General features: G+C 38.4%; 1 protein-coding gene across 1 annotated transcript in view; it reads right to left on the bottom strand.

The window, feature by feature from the left end:
• Positions 1-22,334, bottom strand: part of LOC137171332 (rapamycin-insensitive companion of mTOR-like) — a 47,127-nt gene that overhangs the window by 22,915 nt on the left and 1,878 nt on the right. Inside the window, exons 2-24 of the mRNA XM_067575294.1 lie at positions 15,982-16,118; positions 15,797-15,844; positions 11,999-12,096; positions 11,781-11,845; positions 11,514-11,645; positions 11,141-11,204; positions 7,181-7,307; positions 6,829-6,998; positions 6,675-6,742; positions 6,517-6,584; positions 6,173-6,255; positions 5,079-5,166; positions 4,896-4,986; positions 4,737-4,803; positions 4,573-4,653; positions 4,374-4,474; positions 4,065-4,230; positions 2,561-2,662; positions 2,248-2,294; positions 1,953-2,088; positions 940-1,139; positions 565-691; positions 10-174 (exon numbers count right to left, since the gene is read on the bottom strand). Coding sequence (XP_067431395.1) covers positions 10-174; positions 565-691; positions 940-1,139; positions 1,953-2,088; positions 2,248-2,294; positions 2,561-2,662; positions 4,065-4,230; positions 4,374-4,474; positions 4,573-4,653; positions 4,737-4,803; positions 4,896-4,986; positions 5,079-5,166; positions 6,173-6,255; positions 6,517-6,584; positions 6,675-6,742; positions 6,829-6,998; positions 7,181-7,307; positions 11,141-11,204; positions 11,514-11,645; positions 11,781-11,845; positions 11,999-12,096; positions 15,797-15,844; positions 15,982-16,033 — 2,346 coding nt within the window. The 5' untranslated portion in view covers positions 16,034-16,118. The remainder of the gene's footprint in view (positions 1-9; positions 175-564; positions 692-939; positions 1,140-1,952; positions 2,089-2,247; positions 2,295-2,560; positions 2,663-4,064; positions 4,231-4,373; positions 4,475-4,572; positions 4,654-4,736; positions 4,804-4,895; positions 4,987-5,078; positions 5,167-6,172; positions 6,256-6,516; positions 6,585-6,674; positions 6,743-6,828; positions 6,999-7,180; positions 7,308-11,140; positions 11,205-11,513; positions 11,646-11,780; positions 11,846-11,998; positions 12,097-15,796; positions 15,845-15,981; positions 16,119-22,334) is intronic.

Below are 22,334 nucleotides of genomic sequence, written 5' to 3'. Positions count from 1 at the left end.
CTCCCTCACCTTGTCTTCGCAGGCTTCATCCAGGATGTCTAGTGCCTCTTTGGAAATGGTCTTATTGCGGTCGTAAAGCTGAGTGACCAGGAGCTCGATGCCCCAGTTACTGAAGAATTCCACATTGGCACGCAGTAGAACCCGCAGGTGCTTAGTAGCATACAACCTGCAGGACTATGTTCACATGATTAGACACAGATGAGGAATTACTTATACAGCTAAAAACCATCTCTGAGTGAGTAGAGTTATGCTGATACTAAAGAGTTACAACTGTATTGAGTAAAATGGAAAATAGGAATAGAAATCAAAGATCTGCTCAATAACAGTCATTCATATTGCTGCAATTTAACTTTCCTCTTTTAGCAGATGAATGTGCAAGCAAACTCTGCACATACATCATTCTGCACAGTGAAGAGAACAACATTCAACTGAAGGAACAAGAAGAAAAACACATGTTTGAGTGGAGGGGGACTTTAAAGTCAATATTGATTTATATATTACACACACTATCAGAGCTTCTCTGATTAAATGAGAATCCTGTCAGAGAGCTGTGTTGACTCTTACATCAGTGGCAGCAGTGAGGATTTTTGACAGAATGACTCGAGCCAAACCGTCTCGACTGTAGTCAAGCGTGGAGACTGTCAACTTCAGCAGGTATTCTTGATTCTTCAGACTACACAGGTTCAGCAAGCTGGGAGAGCGAATGTGAAGGAGCGGCTGATTACAGACATAATGACAGCCACAGGGGAAATGAACCAAGTAACAAGATCTGAATGTGATTGTTTCAAATATTAAAAAACAAGTGTAGTGAAAGTAAACAAAAAGAGACTACTGAGGTGCCGGGTCCAAGGCCTTTTATCTTTTGTAAATTATAAAATTGTACTACCTAAATCTTTCTGCTAACACACATTAAAAATGAACTTTACAAAAGCTGCTCACCACTGGAAGACACTGCATTTCTCTAGCATCTTGACACCATGTGGGTGGGCTGACAGGGTGCCCAGGAAGAGGAAGTAGTACTGGCTGAGTGTGGTTAGCAGCCCGCTGCCCTGCAGACTTCGGTCAGGTTTGAGCGGAGCTGAGGAAAACAGCCACTGTACAATGTCCTTCACCAGGTCTTCCAGGTACACCTGACCCTCCTAACAGACCGACAAGTGGATTAGGAGACAGGGGTGACAGGATGTCAACTGCAGCATTTACTCAAACATTGCCCCCTTGGTGGGGAGTGAAACAAAATTAATGACAAGTTTATAATGTTAAATTCTTGCTCGCTTCTGCAAACTCAAAAAATTGTAACGGGGTACCTCAGTGATTTAGTATTGAGGAACTCACAAGAGTATCACAAAATTCAAGATCAAAACCAAAGCAGCAGAGGGAGACCCTAGTGAGCCAGCAATGGAGTAGAACATGTTTCATTAGGCTCCCACTGAACCTGATTTATTGTTTCAATAATGCTATGTCTTGTGTTATACATGTAATTCAGAAAAAAAAACACTTAATGTGAACCTGGAGGCAAGTTCCAAGCGTATTTGTTCTTGGCAATGGCAGCAAGTTTGAGCAAGTCCAAGTAGCCTCAGACTGGAGTAATGACTGTGAAGATTCTTAGTCATCCAGGTCATGATATATTCAAAAGTGTTGAGTCAAGAGCAACTGGACATGTTGCAGATTCTTGAAGACGTTTGGCTTCTCATCCAAAAGTAGTCACTCACCTATACCAGCAATGTTTAAACAGCGTCTGCTACCACAGACTGAATATAACCTTAGTTTGAGTTTGAGACAAGCAGAGTACCTTATTTCACCTTTTTTCTCAATCAACTGCATCAAAGAAAAACCAACCAACCCATCTCGGAAAATCAGAGCTAGGGGCTTTCTTTTAAAATCTGAAAATTGCCATTATAAGCGAAGATACATGCAAATACTAAATGCTACTGGTTACGAAAGTTCCCCCTCACCTCCTCAGACGCCAGGAGGAACTCTATGAACTGAGAGCCCACCACAGTGAGCTGTCTGGCCTTGGGATGCTCCAGCTCCAGGCTGCCATACAGCTTACTGCTGGGCTTGTAGAAGAAAAGCAGCTTTCGCACAAATCTGCCCAGAAAAATAAACCACACACACACACACACACACACACACAAACATATACACAATAACATACAAACAAGGTATGTGACTTGCCAAAAATCAAATGAGAGCTGAGAGAACATGTGAGATCATGTGAGATCATGTGAGAACATGTGCGGTACTAACTTATGCATTTGTTCATCCTTATTGCTACGTAGACCAACATTTGGGTACTAGAGACAAGAATAAAACACAAATTAAAATCATTAGAAGCACCTTACATTCCACAGCAATACTAGCTGGACAACAGTGGATAAGTTCAAACAGAATGAAATAATCAATCATCCTGGCCTACAACACAGGCTTGTTTCTGGCATAGGTAGGAATAGGAAAGCAGAAATCATTTTTAGTGAGCCGAAGCTCCAAAAACAAAGGTAAATTTCTCCGAAGGCTAATATTTTGAAATGTTTTGATCAGTTGAGCCTTGCATGTGTTTTACCTTTAAAATTGTTCCGATAAGGCACCAGTTCCAGTCCAGGTTCTCCTCGTGGCTGAGGATATGGCAATCTCTTATGTTTGTCATCAGAGTATCCTCAGTCTCCTACAGAACAGACACAGCTGGCTTTATTTACACTTAGCAACTAATGCTATCCAGTATGCAAAACTTATTTTTGTTTTTGAATGACTGATTCATTTATTGAGAGATGGATTTGGTTTTCATCTACCCCATACTTCAGAATTCAGCATTTATTTTGGAATGATTTCTGGATGCAATAATTCCAATTTTATGTTCTTAGCTAATTCAACCAAGTACGTTCAGTTTGTTTCCACACTGTTAGTACATGGCCAACAGTGCCACAACATACTGTATTTCACTTCACTTTAATGATCACAGAGATAAGCAATTGGAATTAGTTCTTGGTAAACGGTTCAATCAACACCATCACACATACATAATATTAGATTACAACAAACACAGGGCCACAATTCACATCACATATCAACTTAAAACATACAACAACACAACAGTTACAGATTGTGCAGTTCACTCAGAGGACAGTGGGTGGGATTGGCCTGAGGAGTTCAGGGTCTGTATTACAGTGGGGGAAAAGCTGTTTCAGAAACAGGTTGTGTGCTGGGTGAGTCTGACATAATTTTTCTTTTTTCTCTCTTTTGTGGATTTGAATGTCTGAACAGTTGTTATGCATGATGTGAGTATACTTTCAACTGCTGTGTAGAAATGAAGCATGAGGATTTGTCTTATTTGTGTTTGACAAGAGATTTGAACGAGGCAGAGATAGAGGTCATCATTGAGAAATGATGAAATATTTACCAGTTTGACAACACATATGCAGCACAGCGAAATACAATGTAAATACATAAGCATAAGCAAACACAGAAAACATCACAAAATACAGAAAACACAATTTGCAGTGTGTCTCTGCATTTGATTGTGTTTCCCGCATTTGCTTGTTTCTTCTGTATTTGCATCATGTGTTCCTGTATTTGTTCTTTTATTTCAGAGCGTGCCATTATGCTGTTGTCAAATTTGTGAAAGCTGGTGAAGAGTATTTCTACTATTTACATTCTTTACTAAAAGCGAAACAGATGATAGCCCCCTTCCTCCAACACACACGCACACAAACATGCAGAAAATACAGATAGCCTCTGGCACAATGAATCACTCGGAACTTGTCATGCCCAGTTTGACAAGAGTTGTATATGGCAAAACATGGTACATGACGTGAACCTGATCAGCAGACGCACTCTCTATCGTACAGAAACAACTATCTCCCATTTGTTGTCATGTTTACCCCGCATCCCACTCCACCACATGTCCTCACGCATTACCAAAAAAACATACAATTCCCTACTATTCAGTACTCATGTTTTCTTTTAAACCCAAATATCCATAACCTCCTTGAGTTCCAGTAAGTAGAAAAAGTCCTTTTTGAGTAGTGAAACAGCTTAAGATACACTGCAGGAATATGCAATCTGTGTACCTTGACAATGAAAATGTCTCTCTGAGGTCTAAGGTGCTGTTCACGACAACAATGCGATGCTCCTGATGTGCGGAGGATGTGGTCCAAATAGAGACTGTGAGGTTTGGGTCCACGCTTCTTCTTCTCATGAAAGCACTTCAGGTAGTTGACTGCAGCACTTGCCCGTCTGAAAAAAGCACCAATTGAAGTACAAATTCTCTTGACATTAATTGTTCTTTATAACATATTAGAAGACACTAGTTTTGCATAATTTACATTCTGCTGACCAAACCTGTGGCATCACTAGCACGTCTGGGGTGTGGTACTCACAGTCTCTTCCCGGGAGTGATATCAAAAGAGGCCGCCATGTTCATGAGGGTGGGTAAGCAGTGCAGGTGGTGGCTGTGGCTGTGAGGGAGGATGGTGTTGGCCTGTGTGGGAAAAATCACATTTACACACAAAAATAATCCAAAGAATCTCCTGTTCTGATGTATATTCTATCAGTAAATGGAACACGGGAGGGAGGTACCATATGGAGGAGTTCTCCCACCAATATGGTGGCCTGTATGGATATGGTGTCATCACTGCTCGTTATCACCTCGACCAGACCCTGTGGAAGACAGATACAGTGTGATACAAACACTGACTGGGTGATAAACTCACACACTAATTCTCTGTGGTAAATGATTGTACCTCTAGTAATCTACTCTTGATGAAGGCAGAAAGCACCAGAGCCTGGTAGTTGTCCATCAGGTCCGGTCTGGAGCAGAACAAGATACATGAAGTTTAAATATGATATGATATGACATATTCGTCACATATAATGAGATATATTGCTGTCTATATAGTTACCTAGAGCGTGATCCATGTGGGAGAAGTGTTTTAGCCTCAGAGGCTACAAATCCATCAGACAACCTCCAGCTATCTTGAAATTTACTGGGATCTAAACAGGGAATAGTTTCAACTAAGCTTCAAAGTTGAATTCAGGTACGTGAAAAAGAAAAAAGTTGATCAAGGTGATTTCACTATACCCACCTACACTAATAAGTGCTTCATTGAAGTCTGTAGTTGCTACAGGTATGGTAAGCTGGAAGATATCATACAACACCTCTAACAAACCTTTCTGTGGGGGAAAAAGACCTGATTTCAGCATGGTCAAACTTAAAATGACTTTTCAGTTTCATTTGATTCTATTTAGCCTTAAAAGAGGCATTACTCAGTTGTATTACAAATATATACACAACCAGGAAAAAGACAACCAAAACAAATGAAATTAATCAAATAAAATAAACTATTAATAGCATGTATCACAAACAAGGTGTTATGCGTAAAACTGAAGCATGACACAGGATAAAAACTAAAAGTTAACATTTCTAATACGCATAATGGACATAGCACATCCTATATCATTATCCAAACAATGTCTGTAGATTATCCAGACTAACAAGGGCACTAATTCTGGAAAGCCATGTGGCTGTAGAAATTTTTACATTTTTCAATGTTTGAACATAACAAATAAAATTCACCTCCATTATATTGGGGTGAAGCAGAAATATCTGGCAGATACCTCAAAACCAGGATAAATTATCTGCAAGCCACTAAGAGAGATTTTTATTTATATCAGTTATTAAATAAGTTTGCATTTTAAGTTAATTTCTATAGCACAATATCATACAGATGCTGTTTTAAGCGCTTTACAGTGATAAAGCAGAGTAAAAAACACTTTTCATACACTGCATGACAACATCACATGTACTGTGTATTGGAACACTTCCATATCATGCTGACATAAGACACCATGTTTTTATGGCTTCGCAAATGACCTGTGCATCATTTTATACAATACAACCCTAAAATTCAGTTAAAAATATACAGTACATACATTTTTGTTTATACATATTTTAAAACACATTTGAAACTGCCTGGTTGAAATGGTTATCAAGTTTCAGTGAAGTATTTCAGAGGAAATGAGAACCATTTCATGTTTCATATTTAGACTGATGCATTAATGTCTGGATTTACAAAGAAGCTCATGAAGAAGTTAATGCCTTTAGCTGGTGGGTGAAGGTTGTGTCCTTCCACAAAGCAAAACAAACAAATGGGTCTGTTACATTATACTGAATACCTACCCGCACTTCCATATTTGGTATACAGAGTAAGCCAATAAGAGACTGGATTCCAGAGTTGCCTGACTTGCAGAGGTTAATGATGCCTGCAAGGTGAATGGGCCCAGAGGGTGAGGTTAGCCAGAGAAACACAGGTTCTAAATAACTCTACACACTGTGTGATTTGCAGCATGGTCAAATATGCTGGCATTCTATAAACAATGAAATGTTAATAAGGCATTCAGAGATGAGGACAATGTAGAGTAAGAAGAATATCTTCTTAGTGCCACATGATTAAAAGAGGTGACTTTATTGTATACATATTTTGTCTGAACAAAACTGACTGTAAATTCCGTTTTATCATTTACCTGACCAGGAGCGAAACGAGGCAACTATAGACATTTTACTGGCCATGAATCGAGCCTCCCTGTCCTCCCTGAAGACAACACATAAAAATATTTTAACAATGACAAAAACTATCCTACAAAGTTAATGTTCTATGCTTTAACAGACTCTGTGGACTCACCTAAGCTGCCCATCTGCTATATCAGGAGTGTGTCTGTAGTGTAAATCAGTGTATGGGGCCAGGATTTGCTGAGACAGAGAGATGTGTGTTTTTAATAGCATCGTTCACACTTTAAGAGTTATTGTGTAAATGTCAATTAGAGATTTGTCAGTACCTCGAGTTCAACGTCTGAGCGGACGTACTGCCTTGTGTGAGGGTGGTTGAGGAGGTGCAGGATTGTGGTGATGAGAGCTTCATTGATGCGACTCAGCTGACAGTTGGTCACGCTCTTCAGAATGGTGCTGAGACCGCCACGCTGTGCCACCACAACAGGGTTCTTCAAGGCTGCAGAATAAAGGGGCCACACAGAGTTCTCCCGACACTGTTACACTGCTGACGTCAGAGCCAAAGTGTGTACGTATGTGAGTGAGTGTGTGTGTGTGCGTGTGTGTGTGTGTGTGTGTGTGTGTGTGTGTGTGTGTGTGTATGTGTGTGTGTATGTGTGTGTGCATATTATTTGTACTCACTGAGCTCACAGATGATGGCGATGCAGGCCCGCACCATACGATCTTGCTCATGCAGCCCATCGTTGCCCACAGCGATGAGGGAATTGGTGAGAGAGGAGGGGAAAAGCAGTGCATTTACAGTGATCATCTGTAAAAAGCAGCAGCACAAACACACAGTATGGTCAGTTTTTTTTGTTGTTTTTTTTTTAACTCTTCTTAGTTTATTAGAGTCAGAGTTAGCCAAGAAGGCCCATTTACATCTGCTGTCCCTGGCCATATATTAAAAAAGTACCCTAAAAAATAGTATCAAACAACATATCTTATAAAATTCATATAATAAATATGGCCACAACCGGCAATGATTGGGATCCAAGCCAATTGGGAGCATTTGGATGCTTGTTTCCCATTTAAATGTTAATGGATTGTAGTTTTCATGAATGCACGCTGAATTGATGAGACAGTCAGTCCAAGAACTTGAAGATTTTGTGGAGGGTGGGTCAAGATCAGAATGAGATCAGAGGATCAGAATATGATCTGATTTTGATCTTGACTTTGGACAACTTTGGATATTCCGACAATGGTTATTCCAGCAAATAATTTATATCAACCAATTGATATGATTAAAGACAGACTTAAATATATGTGGAATTTTTTAGGTGAATGTATGACTTCATGCATTTGCATTAAAATTGTTCTTTTGTAAATTTACTTTAATATATTCAGAAATTCTTGTATTATATCTTTGTATTATATTATTATTATTTGAATAAACATTTATTCAGATGTACGTTTGACCGTGATTGTTTATGAACTTTGTATCATACACTTACTACAAAACTTGAGGAAGAGAGACATTTTACAACAGTGTTTCTCAATAGCTCTATTACGGAAGACAGCTTTCCATATTCTAGCACATCCATGGATTCATCTGGACCCACTGAGCCAATTTTGTCTCGGAGACTTATGGTTCAAAAGTTACAGGCCAAAATGTAAAGTTCGTTGTTACAGCACCACCATCTAGCCAATCGGTATAATTTTCTGTCCTATCTGCCAAGTTTGAACAAGAAGAATCCTAACAAATACAGTAGAGTTCCAGCAGCTTCACTGTTTGGACCCCTAAATATACACAATATTGTACAACACATATCCACAAATTAATAATCACACATACACACACAGTTAGCTGCGATCCATACTAAGTAAGTGAGAGAGAAAAACACATGTAAGAGAAGGAATAGTAGAAGACTGATCTAGGCAGTCAAGACAAGACAGACATCAAGATGGCAGCAGGGAAGACAGCCAGTATCCTAATGTTGACATGTTTGATTATTAATGAGCCACAGCTTCGACTTGCCAGAGAAAGAACAATAAGTACATAAGTGAGTTCTCTGATGTGCACTGGTACAAAATTCTATTTTTTGACACTGTAGAAAAAAACATTGACAGATAGAAGACACTTCTTCTAATGGGAGTCATACAATCTCCTCTTACGGTGCCTCTGATAATCGACTGCGTGTTCTTTGTATAATAAATGTTTGAAGTGGAGGAGGAGCAGTACTATGTAAATACATTTTCTTTAAAAACAACACAAAGATGAACATATTTTATCAAATTTCCTCAGCTCAGTAGTTAAAATGTGACAGTTGTGATCTCTCTGTCTGTCTGTCTGGATGGATGGATCGACAGAACATATATGTATATACAGATGAATCTGAAATATAACAGATGTAATGGATAATGTAATAAATATAAGAAAACTAGAAATTTAACAGTATGATAATATCAACTTTCCATTGGTTTTGATATGGATTTTCACTTTTTCATGTGAGCTCTTAAGAACAGATTGGAAATTACACCACAGACCCAGCTACATGAACTCAGACAAAACTTGTAACTTTTTCCCTGATATGATTAGGTATATTTGGTTCAGAAGCTTTTTGAAAAGAACATTCTTACATTTTTAGTTACATTTAACTGAAGGTGTGGTCGGTTTCAACCTGCTGTATCACTGCTCATTCCATTAGTAAGTTTGTGCAACCATGTTCATAGATGACTGTATCATCAGCATATAGTGGGGGTGCGCAAAATGATTTAGTTATTTTAATTAGAATTTAAGTTATTTAAAGTTTTGCACTTAGCAGTTTATCTTTGCAATCATTTTTATTTTTGTGTTAAGTATTCATTTGACCCTTTATCTCAGGGCTGCTTTGGTTTCCTATTGACTGAGTGGACTAAAGGAAAATAAATCTTACTCAGAGTTGACATTGAGTAGCAAATGTTTACATTTGATTCAGTGTGATCTTTTTATTTGAGACCTATAAAAGTGTCTACTGCAGTAAAATGGAAAGAGTTACTCAAAACATCAGTCTAGAATCAAATCTATGAATGTATTGAATTGAGAATATATTTTGAATCGAGAATCGAATCGATTTTGAATCGTGAATCGTTTTGAATTGCGAATCAAAAATTGTGAATCGAATCGTGATCCCAAGTTCTATATACATGTTCCACGTACAAATCCTTGTGGGACACCAGTATAAGTTTTAAGAGCTGTGACTGTATGATTATGAATATTGTGTTCTGCCATTTACGTATGATCCTATCCATTTCAGAGAATCAGGTGAAAATTTTAACAAAAACACTGTCAAAAGTCACTGTCTTTCTAATATCAATGAGGACAACAACTACAATATCACCCTTATCTATCATTTAACTAGTAACCTACCATGTTAATCTTTTAATTCCCTTGATCAGTTACAAGTTACTTTTGAAAATACAGTGTTAGTATGTTATTGCATTATGTTTTGGATGTTCAGGAAGTAGGGGTGGGCCCAAATCCAAATACGTTATTTGGCAAAGCACAAATAGTGGTTTTTTTATGAACATTTATTTTGTACAAATACTTTTAAAAACATTTGTTTTTGGGAAGAAAAAAAATATCAAATACCAGCGTGCTGGTCATTTACATTGCTATCTCAGTCTCTCTCCTATGCTCTGCTGTTACATCTATCAACAGGTCTCAACCAGGGGAGTCACATCCACCTGCTACATGACGCACATTTCCTTATTTGGACATCACTACCAGAGTTGGGGGTGTTCGCCAGAGATAAAGCTGAGCTACTGACACTCGCAAAGTGCTTACAAGGGATTCTCCATAACCTGTTGTTCCCCTTCTCCATTCCACAAAGTTAGGTTGTAAAAAATAGGCAATGAATGAAAAGTGCAAAGCAAGAATCACTTTGAAGTTCTTCCCTACACGTTACACAGTGTGCTGTCTCTGTGTTATGGGTGTATAAATAGGTAGAGGTCTGTCTGCACATCTACGATGCACTTCGTTTTAGCTCAGTAGTCAGCACAGTCTTCTATGATCTGGGAGACTCAAGTTCAAGACCTCATGTGGAGACCTCCTTCGTAAGGTAGTTTATTCATAAACACCTATTCTAACACTTTAAAATCCTAAAATTGAAGCGTAATAAAAACAAAAACTGGATTTTTACGCCTATTTCCACTTTTATTCAACTACAATTACAAATATAAGTAATTTTGCTGCCTCAACAAATATAGATACAAAAACAAATACTGGACTCTATGCATATCCCTATCAGGAAGACAGTGAAATGACTACAGGGTAGCTACTATTCCTGGAAAAAAAATGAAAACACTGGGCAGATAACACAAAAATCTAATAACGCTCTGGAAAAACAAGGTCAGTCACATAGAAAGGAGTATTAAAATCGTATCACCTGTCCTGTTTCCTTGTGGTAGTGTAGCATCAAAACAACAATTTGAATTAGCTAATTCTAGGTTGTCCTAGACATAATGATCTTCAAATTAGACTTACATGATAAATGCATTATTGGTCAATTTAGATGCACTGTGTTCATGCATCTGGTCAGTTTCTAATGGTAAGCAGCAGTCATGCAACTATGTGAACACCTTATAGAGCTGATGGAAAGAGTATTTATTGTAAGGAGATCTCACCTTGCGTGCCAGTCTGAGAGCCTGTGTTCTCTCAATCTCATTGCTTTGCTGGATGTCTATGCACCTGGGGTGGAATCAAGAGGACAGCTTAATTGAAGGAGAATGCTAACTGTTATTAATCACAAAGATAAAGTTATACTACTTGAAGACAACTACTCATTAAACTCTCTGCCCTGTCATGAATGCAAACTAAAGGCGCATTCAAATCAAAGATTTCACCACCTTTCTCTTACAGTTGTAAACTTTCCACTCAGACAGCCCAAAATCATACAGTGTAAATGGCCTTAAGAAGTTGGTAATTGCTAAGTCTAAGCAAGACAACATTGTTTGGACATTTGTGTTGCTAAGGCAGAGGTTATAATATTTCACCCACCTTGCAATCAAATAGTCCACTTGCAGACGAAGCACCTTCTCTAGTACACTACTGTCTCGGATCAGGTAACGCAGAGCTCGTAACCCAGCTGCACGTACTTCCTTAGCCTCATTCAGCAATGCTAATCGAAGACTTGGGAGGAGAAAATCACAGCAAATCTTGAAGATTTGATGAAGAATTCTTGAACTCTTGTTCATAATTAAGAAAGTCAGTCTAATGAGCTGTGAGCTAGGAGCTTCAGCATGGCATACATGTCTAAATACTCACCAAATACTTATCTCCTCATATGTAAAGCCAAGCTTCTCCTCTGAGTGGCCAACACTGCAGAGAAGCTATGGGAGAAAGAATAAGATTAATAAAAGTGGCTGCAACTTCAGTAAATAGAAACCACCTACAGTATATGACGCCATGGTACACTTTCCATTGTCACCATCATTAGGATTTACAAGTGGGGAATTATGTTTTTTAGTGTTATTTCAACAAACCTTTACAAAGTTGTTCAGATGACCAAGCTTGCACATATTGGAGACTCCTTGCTGTTTTGATACATTTTGAAGAATTTCACGAAGGTTCTCTGCGGGATCTGAAATCGGTGAAGAGCAGCATGACTTTCAGTTCAAAGTACTACACACACTACACTACATCTCAACAGGAAAAATAAAAACTATTACTTTAAGACAATGAAATTAAATTTGCAGCAATACATTTAGCCCAGTAGATTCTTACATATTCTCTGTCAGGTTTGACCCATACTGTGTGAGACATGTTATTAACAAGTGTTAGAACTTGTTAAACAATAATCACATTAAACTGGAACAACAAACACAGCTAGGGTAAATATTGGTACCCTCACCGGAAGAACCATCTCCTTTTCACTATTACAAAGTCAGACGTAAACAGGGTCCACTGCTTTCTCTCTATTGTGGAACAATCCATCACTGGAATAGTCAATTAAAGCATAATAAAACTGCTATAAATGAATTGTCTGAGTCAGTCCGTTCTGATATGAAGAGGAGAATGGCACTTATTAGAACATTCTTTCTGTCATGCAACATGCCATGACTCTGCCCTCCCACATCATGTAATGTAATGTAATGTAATGAAGGAAGTAAGTAATATTATTTATATTAAGTACTGCAGCCCATGTAAGGGACTCTGTTGCACTCTGTTGAACCGCTCCTCATTTTCGCTTTCCATTTTCAGCATTCTATTCCAGGCTTGAGTGAAATCATTCTGCAGAGTGAAACTGTGCTAAGTGTTACTCAGCAGATTACTGTGATTTTACAGGGACACCATCTCCCTGTAATCAAAGCACCGTCACATCTGTTTCTGCACTCACAAAAATGTTGAAGTTTATGTTTTGTTATGGACAGTGGCACTAAAACACTGAAGCGATAAATGGTGAAATGGTGAGGTGAAAACCTCATAAGAAACATCTACTGCTAGTTAAGATATCCAAACAGCAGAATACTGAGATGAAAAATACAGAAAGGACAGAAGCAAAAAGAACATGCTTTTCACAGCAGCCATTGGGATAGAGCTGACTGACTGACTGGACACTGAAATATAAAAATTGTGATGCCATCCACATTATTTCATCATGTGATTCTTTGTGTTCTACATGTTGGTGATCACAAATCTGACATCTGGCAATACTTGCCTGTATTGCAATAAGACTGTACAACAAGTAGCACTAAGCAGGCCCACAGCCAGGACATTACTGATGTAGTCTACATTTCCCCAGCGCAATCCACCTCCCTAAGACATGCTTGACTAGCCACAACATAATGATTATCTCACAACATAATGATCTAAAAGCTGTTTCAGAGTCTCCTCCACATTGCTTTCAAACCAAAACCTTTCAAACCAGTGCATGTACCAACAGCATCTAGTCAGCCTTTTCCCACTTTTCACCTCACATAAGTCCTGCCTGAGTGGTCTAGAGCTGAGAATGACTCCACGAAGAGGCAACATTTACATTTGGGCAGAAACAGAGCATGACCAATGAGTATTAGTTTTCTGGCAAGAATATTTAATAATTTGATGCTACTAAGCATCAATCCCCCCATATGTGGAAGCTGTAAATACATTCTTTCATTGAATATTAAAAGGATCCAGTGTCAGGGGCATGATGTTCAGCATATGTCGCCTCAACATATGCATATCCACGAGCTATGTGAGGTCAACACCACTCTCTTTGATAATGTAGCCTCTTCTGCTCATCCTTTACTGGAAGTTGCATAAAGTAAGCATGAATTATCTCAAATATGTCAGCCAGTTTACAATGTGCATACAATGTGCAATTTGGTATGAAGGAAATGACTGTATGTACTTTGCAACACTTGACTTTTATTTGGGGTGCAGGGTCAGCCAGTTTGCCACTTTGAAAAAGACTGGAGCTGCATATGATGTTCTTTTCCTCTTTTGTGCAGCACTTAGAAAGTTGTGATTGTGAATCCATCTTACCCAAATGTGTAGCTCCCTTTCTGAAAAGTGAAGCCAATGCAGAAGTGACTTAAACCTGGATTCACTCTAATTGCCAGCAGGGGGCGACTCCACTGGTTGCAAAAAGAAGTCAGATTGTATGGAAGTCTATGAGAAAATGACCCTACTTCTCACTTGATTTATTACCTCAGTAAACACTTTCCAAATGAGTTTATGGTCTCAGTTGCTAGTTTCAAGTCTTCTTCAATACAGCACAATGTTAATTTTGTAAATTATGGTCCTATTTAAAGTAAAACAGACGGTAAAGCAGCTTTAAGGTGTGGCTACCTTGTGATTGACAAGTTGCTACCACAGCAACAACGTTGACTACATAACGTGACCATGGCGTAATCCAAGTCAATGATCTTACCTCGGCTACACTAATGTCATTGATTATATTTCTATTCATAATACCGTGAATTAAAGATGAAACATCTTTTTGGCTGACGTAAATCTAAATCTACAGTATGTCCAAAGGTTTGACTGGTACTGCAGACTAGTATTCACACCATACTATTAAACTATCGAATGAACATCTTGAATATCAGTGGTGTATACACTTTGGCTACTTTATTAGGTGCATCTGTAGTCTAATGCAATGCAGTCCTTTACAAAAAGACCACCCGCTACAACCTCAATAATAAACATAAAAGCCTGGTTATAGTAGTAGAATAGTAGTAGAATTCAAGCCAGAGTTAGTGCATTGGATTGTATTAGATTGTAGGTGTTGCTCAAGTGGCCTGTGAGTGTATAACACACTGAAGAAGCTTTCCGCAAGAAACACATATAGAGGATGTTGGGTAGGTACTTTAGCTCTTTTAATTCAACTTCTGAGGGAGTCAGTTTTTTTTAATATCCTCAAAGGATAAAGCTGGTGTTTTTCTGTATCTTTCTTTTTGTCAACAAATTCCATGAAAACACAAAAACCAACAATGTGTTAGTCCATCTGTCAATACCTTTGAACTTCCCCACCCTGTCTGTAGCACACAGCTCTATGTTAGTTTATTGCAGGTTTTATCGTTACTCAATCAGGAGGAAATAGTGCATTTGTTGGGGACTATTCTCCGCGGCAGATGAATCCACATTTGGTATTCTAGTGAGTATTTCAAGCAGCAAAATGTTTGATCATTGATGTGTTTTTTATGGTCTGGGGAGGCTTTGGATTCACATACAATACTTATTAGTAGATCAATTAATTGTTGGTTTTGGTTGTGAGACTAACTGACAATAAGAAAAGGTATATTGTTTGCGAGTACATTGAGAGCCATTGGAAACCGGAGACAAATGTGTGTGTTGAAACACACTTGGCCAATGAAGCTGATTCTGATTCTTGATATTGCTGCTGTCTCATCCTTTAACATCATTAGAAAGTGAAAAATTTAAATGATCCATGACATTATCCATGTTGATGACAGAGAGCATAGATGTAATATTATTGCTATGATATTTATCACTAACTCAAAGTCATGATTTGCTTTTTTTTTTTTTTAAATCACTGCTACCTGCGTTTTTAATAGCACTACGAGGTTCAAATGTTTGTACTGAAAAAGGCAGTACATGTTTTGAAGTTTTGACAGTACTACTTCGCAGATTAACAGTGATGACTTTGTGCGTTTGGCACAGACAGTAAAAGCCAAACCATTTAACACCAAGTTTGACCATGACGTCACCCACGAAAACGTACCTATACAGAAAACACAGTGACATACCGGTAAGACAAGCAGAAAGTGAGCGGCAGTGCTGCTAAATGTGGCTGCTGCCTGAGTCTTCATGTTTCGGGTAACAGAGTTGAAACCTACCTCTTGACAGATCCAGTGGGACGTGTTCCTCACCGTTGTCAGTCCGACCTGTCAGCACAAACACAAAGTTATGAATGAGGTCAGCTGGTGACAGGCTCGACACAACCTCGGCGCTGATGATAATTCAGTATCTGAAGTCTTGCTGAAATTGCGGTCTAGCCCTGTGAGTGAAAAATCCGGCTCACCTCGCATCCGACTGCTCCGTAACGGGCGACCTCGGATGCTGCTGACTGCCATCTTTACAGGAGCCGCTCTGACACTATCGCGAGAGTCACTTTTCTTATCCCCTGTGCCTCATCTTCATCATCACACTGACCCCCACCTCCATCAGTGATGGTAAATAAAGGATAATGGCACGTTCATAAACAAAACACAAACACATGTAAATTACATCAGCTTATAAGTACAACTACTCATCTATCAAATAGGGGGGAATAGTAAAGTTTATGTCTATGTGTTTGCCTACATCCAGTAAAAGCTGTCATATCTTGCTTTCTTCTGTTTTGGAATTCTGCCTATTAACAGATTTTAAGGTAACAAACTTGTTCTAATTTGTCCTCGTTGGTTTTTAATGATCTGTGTGTTTTTCAGAAACACAGAGACCCATTTTGGTAATCCATTTAGGAGATTCATGTGAAGAACCATTCATTAGGGTGGAGCAAAATATAAAATAGTTTTTTTTTTATGATAATTATAACAATATACAAAATTTCATTTCTGGGGAAAGATGCCCCCTTGTGACCATGTTTTTCAGTGCAGTCGGACTTTTGTTGAAATTAATAAAAGACACAATTACTGAAATTCCTGGAAAAACTAAGACCTGACATCATGTTTTAATGAAAGGACATGAAATCAACTCATAATGCTACTAGCTTATTTGCTGTTAGCAAAACCTAAGCTAACTACAATTAGCATTCAAATTTTAAAAAAATATGATTAGTGAAGAATATAACTACAATTTACAATAATTTAGTCATTGAGCTGTCTTCAAAATGTAGAAATGTTGACAAAAAAACATTATTTTGCTTTGTTTAAGGTCTAAACCCTTTAGAGCTACACTTCATTAAAACTGCCAATTTAAAATAACTTGGCCTTTTTTAAATAAATATATGTTATTTAACTCAATATAAGAAAGGAATCGATAAAAGCAAATGCTCTTGATGAGACAGTATGCATTATGTTAATTACAAAGTCTGTAGATACCTAAAATCAAAATTACTAGAGGGGGCATCTTACCCCCTAAAATGTCCTTTAGTGTTTTTTTTGTTTTGTTTTGTTTTGTTTTGGGTTTTTTGGGGGGGAGGGTGGGGGGGGGGTTGTATTTGCTATAGAACTACATTTAACACTATACCAACATATTACCCCACAAACTGTGTTGGTTTATGCATAATGATACTGTGCACACTAAAATCACATTCAAACACCTTGTGTCTTTTCAGTAAATTAACAATGTTCTTAAGGGGGGCATTCCCCCATAATGTTTCTTCTGTTATTTGTAGACTTACTAATAAGAATGTTTGAACAAGGATGTAGAACTGGTACTTAATCTGGTACCTAATCTCAAGATAATGTCGGGTGCAAGGTTGCAATCAAGTCTAGGGTAAAGCCATCTCCAGCGTGATGATGGCTTTATGCTGAAACATGTTTGTTTTCTGTCCACAATCAAAATATAAAAGAAGATGGATTGGTGAGTGCTGTTGTTTTTGTTTTGTTTGTTTGAACGAGGATGTAAAAATATGGTTTGACATCATATTTTAATGCAATAGGGTGTAATTTTTGCAACATAAAGAGAAAAAATAAGTTGCGGCATTATTTGGAGTGAGCCCTGGTACCATCTCCAAAGTGAAGGCCAAGTTTCATATAAGGGGGGATATCAGAGACAGGCCGCGAAGTGGGCGTCCCAAGAAGACGCCACCCCAAGAAGACCGTTCCCTCACCCTGTCAGCACGTAGGCTGTCTTCTACAGATTTGTAGTCAAGGTTTGCAGGACGATATGGCCGACGGCTTTCTACCCAGACAATCTGGAACAGACTGCACGCAGCCAATCTCCGGTCTCATAGGGCTGTCATGACTGCCCTTCACCATCAGGCCCGTTTGCGTTGGTGCTGGCAACACATACACTGGAACCTGAACATGTAGAGGAACGTTATGTTCAGTGATGAGTCCAGATTCTGCCTACGGCAATTGGATCATAGGGTCAAAGTGTGGAGAAGACGTGGAGAATGCTATGCTGATTGCTGCACCAATAGAGTAACATCTTTTGGTGGAGGCAGTGTGATTGTGTGGGGTGGCATCTCGCTCACTGGAAAAAACGAGGCTTGTCATCGTTGGAGGCAATCTCAATGCAGAGAAATATCGAGATGAGATTCTGCAACCAGTGCCAATCCCATATCTCCACAGTCTGGGACAGAACTGAAAGATGACAACGCTCGCCCCCACAGAGCGAGGTTTATCAGAGACTACCTCCAGAATTTGGGAGTGGAGAGGATGGAATGGCCTGCCAGCAGTCCTGACCTCAACCCCATTGAACACTTGTGGGATCAGCTTGGGCGTGCTGTTTGTGCCAGAGTGACCAACACAACCAAGTTGACTGACATGCCATCCCACAGCAGTGTGTGACCAGGCTGGTGACCAGCATGAGGAGGAGGTGCCAGGCTGTTGTGGCTGTGTATGGTTCTTCCACACGCTATTGAGGCTCCTGTTTGTTAAATGAATAAATTGTTAAATTGCCAATATGTCTTGTTTCTTCAAACTTCAATCATCCAATCCACCAAACACCAAACAAGAGTCAATGGCAGAATAAGCTGTTTGGCATTGGCAGAGAAGATTTGGCAAATTTTTCATGGGTGCAACCCACATACTCAGCTCTGCTGTTCATCCCACATATGCATGTTCCTTACAAATGTGGCACAATTTAAAAGGGAAATAAACAGGCTTTCCAACGGTATAAGATTTATTGCTAAGAAGCATTGTTAGAACAAAGAAATAATCTACCAAACACAAATTTCCTTACTTTTTGTGCTAAGTTTATATGTCATAGACTACATGAAAGCAAAAAACTTCATATAAGAAAACAGAGCAAAATCACCATGAACTTGCAAATTAGCTGCAAAACACACCAAAAAAAAAAAAAACTAGCAGGGGGGGGGTCTCCCTAAACCTTCCCTTGCTATAACAAGAATTTGTTAAAGTCCAGGGCCCAGGTTTAAACTTCATTGCATCAGTTGCATCTTTTACATGGTGGATGCTCAGCACAGTAATTCAGAGAAAAAATATATTAATGTGACTTAAACTAAGTAAACATTTCATGTGGAACTTACAGTATGTGCCAAGAAATGCAAATACACTTAAACGCAAAATCAAATCGTGTTGGTTGTTTAATTATGAAAGTTGTCTTTAACTGAAGGTAAACTTAAATGAGATCATTGATCAGTGACAGGCCTCTCCCCCCACTACTGGACACCTTCCAACATTGTGGGTGACCCCTGTCACCCCTCCCACAGTCTTTTTACCCTCCTGCTGTCTGGGAAAAAGCATCCGAGCCAGCTCCACCACTCATCCTCACTCAACAACAGATGCACAAGCCACTTTAATCAGTGCTATCCACGCAGTGCCAAACTATACTTATATCTTGCATTTTGTATATAATAGTAAACAACTTAATGTGAACATTTTTGTATCTATAATGTATAATGTGAACATTTTTATAATTATTGTTATGTATATATTGTTAGATTTATATTCTGTATATAAACTGTATTTATTGTGCACACTTGTCTCTTGTCTATATTTGTTGCACTGTGTCCCTGGAGGAACGAAATTTCACTCGTCTGTATGTCCTGCACATACTGTGGATTGACAATAAAGCTTGATAAGTGAAAGGATTCAATTAAAATGAGAATGTGGTGTGTCAACATATTGTTACCCAAAATATTGTATTAGTCTGCTGTATTTTGAGTACCGTTTTGGGGCTCACATTTGTTATTTTTAACTTTTGGATAAATAAAAACTTTTTTTTAAATTGAAAGCCTGCATCCTACCACTTTCTGCCGAGCCCATAACATGCTGACAGAATTGTATTTAAATATTGTTTGGATCTGACATTTTTATTTGATCATGTAAAGTTATTATGTATATTTGTAGTATGATATCTAAGTCAATAAACTATATGAGTTATGGATGTAGGCTGTTTGCTGAGTTGAACCTGACATACAAAATCACTTGGCTCTTTTCTTTCAGTTCAGACCAGTTTTTGTGAAAAGATTGTTTGTGGAATCGCATTTGCATGAATACATTATGTCTGTTTATCATTATCCACATTACCTGCTCATTACTGTCTTTTGGTTCATTCCCCAGTTTAGTCTGCCTCGCTATACTAAACTCATTTACAGTGGTGGAAAGTAACTAAGTAGAGGTACTTGTACTTTACTTGAGTATTTCCATTTGATGCTACTTTATACTTCCACTCCACTAAATTTCAGAGGGAAATATTATATCATATTTATATCATATAATATCATATCAGAGCCAGAAATAAGTACCTTTGTTTTATCCTCATTTAAATTAAGGAGGTTTTGAGACATCCAGCTTCTCATAGAGTCCAAGCAGTCCTTTAAGTCAGACAGATGCTGGGATTGTCACATTTGACGGAAATGTACAGCTATGTGTTGTCTGTGTAAAAGTGGAAAGACACATTAAAACGACGAATTAGAAGGCCCAACAGTAGCATATAAATAGAAATTAAGAGGGCCGAGAATAGACTCTTGAGGCACTCCATAACTCAAGGCAGCAGCATCAAACAGAAACTTGTCTATTTGATAAATATAATAGGCTATAAACCAGCTAAGAGTAGGACCAGATAGGCCAACCCACTATCATAGCCTGTCAATGAGGATTCTATGATCCACTGTATTGAAAGCCGAGCTAAGATCCAACAACACAAGTGCAACAAAAGTCCCCAGAGCCAGCTTTTATTAAAATGCCACCTTTAGGAGAGCAAGCACTGTACTGTGCTTTTGACGAAAGCCAGACTGAAACTTTTCTTAATTACAGTTGGCTTCTAGATTCTCAATTAACTGTGTGGCACTTTTCACTTTTTCTAAAATCTTTGAAATAAAAGGTAATTTTGAGATAGGCCTGAAATTATTACATAAAGTTGGATCCAGATCAGGATTTTTGAGCAGGGACTGCACATTAGCTAACTTAACACAGTTAGGAACAACCAGAGTTGAGGGATGCATTAGTAATGGCCAATAACCAAGGACCTAACCAAGGACCTACAGAACCTATTTCAGAAATTTCTCAGGAATGCAATCATAAGGACTGAAAGAAGGTTGTAGATGTGACACTGTCTCCATTAAGCTATTGATAGAGGTGGGTGCGGACTGGTATAGTGTTACTGAATGGTTGCATGATGGGATTATATACAAATCTGTGGATGGAGCTGTGATTGATGCTCTGATGATCTTGATCTTGTCTACAAAAAAAATCTAAAAATTGTTCAGAATCAATGCAAAAAGCATTATCAGAAAATGGGGATAAGTTCAATGTCATGGAGGTGAAAACGGAGCAAAGAAATATCAGCCGATGAGTATGACAATATTAGCATTTATGATGGTGGTATTGGAGGACAGTATCAAAAACATTGGACTTATGGTGTGTGATAAAAATATCCTCCAGGCACAGTGAATTTATACTTAGGCCCAGGGTAAAAATCAAATCTAAAATGTTCCCACGATTATGTGTGGAGTTTGAAATGTTCTGTAAATTGAAAAACTGTGAATGTTTAAAAACTACAAGGTGGCCTATAGGAAGAAGCACTATCAACTGTGTGGACATTAAAACTACCTGCCATTACTACCTTATCATAATCAAGTACAATGGATGACGTTGACATGACATTGACACAAGCCGTGTTGGAGAGTTTGGTTAAAAAGGCATGATTGGGTTTTGGTGGTCGGTATACAATAACATAAAACAGGGCAGTTACAGTTGATCCAAAGCTGTAGCTTTCCATATTTGTCTGCAAGTTTTTCCATATGGAAAGTTGTCCACAAGAGGGTCTTCCACAGCCACAGCTAGAGGAATTTTTCACACTCTGGTAACCAAAAACTTGTTCCTAATAATAGCTTACAGCTGAATATTTTCTTGGACTTTGATTATTATTAAAGCCATTAATTAGCACTTACAAACCCTTTATAAAGGATGACTTATTACAAAGTTTTACGCCCAGCGTGTTTTGTCATTTGCAGGTTTAGGTATTATATAATAAAATTGTGATTTTGTCTGGTCATTTTCACTTTTTTTTTAAGTCAATCAAATAAAATTATTGACATCTTTCTCATTTCAGCCTACCCAAGATTATTTTTTCAAAACTTTTGAGCCAATAATCAAATACATTTGAGCAGTGTTTTCAGACATATATTTTTAATATGACAAAAGAGTAAAACCATTTAAAGCTGTACCTGGATGCAGACAAAATGGCAGACAGTTGTCTGCTGTCCGCAGGTGACAGGAAATCACATGACCTTAACAGCGA

The sequence above is a fragment of the Thunnus thynnus genome, chromosome 19 (genome assembly GCF_963924715.1).
Source record: "Thunnus thynnus chromosome 19, fThuThy2.1, whole genome shotgun sequence".
NCBI lineage: Eukaryota > Metazoa > Chordata > Actinopteri > Scombriformes > Scombridae > Thunnus > Thunnus thynnus.
The sequence above is the reverse complement of the archived record's forward strand: the minus strand, read 5'-3'. Positions and strand labels throughout refer to the sequence as shown.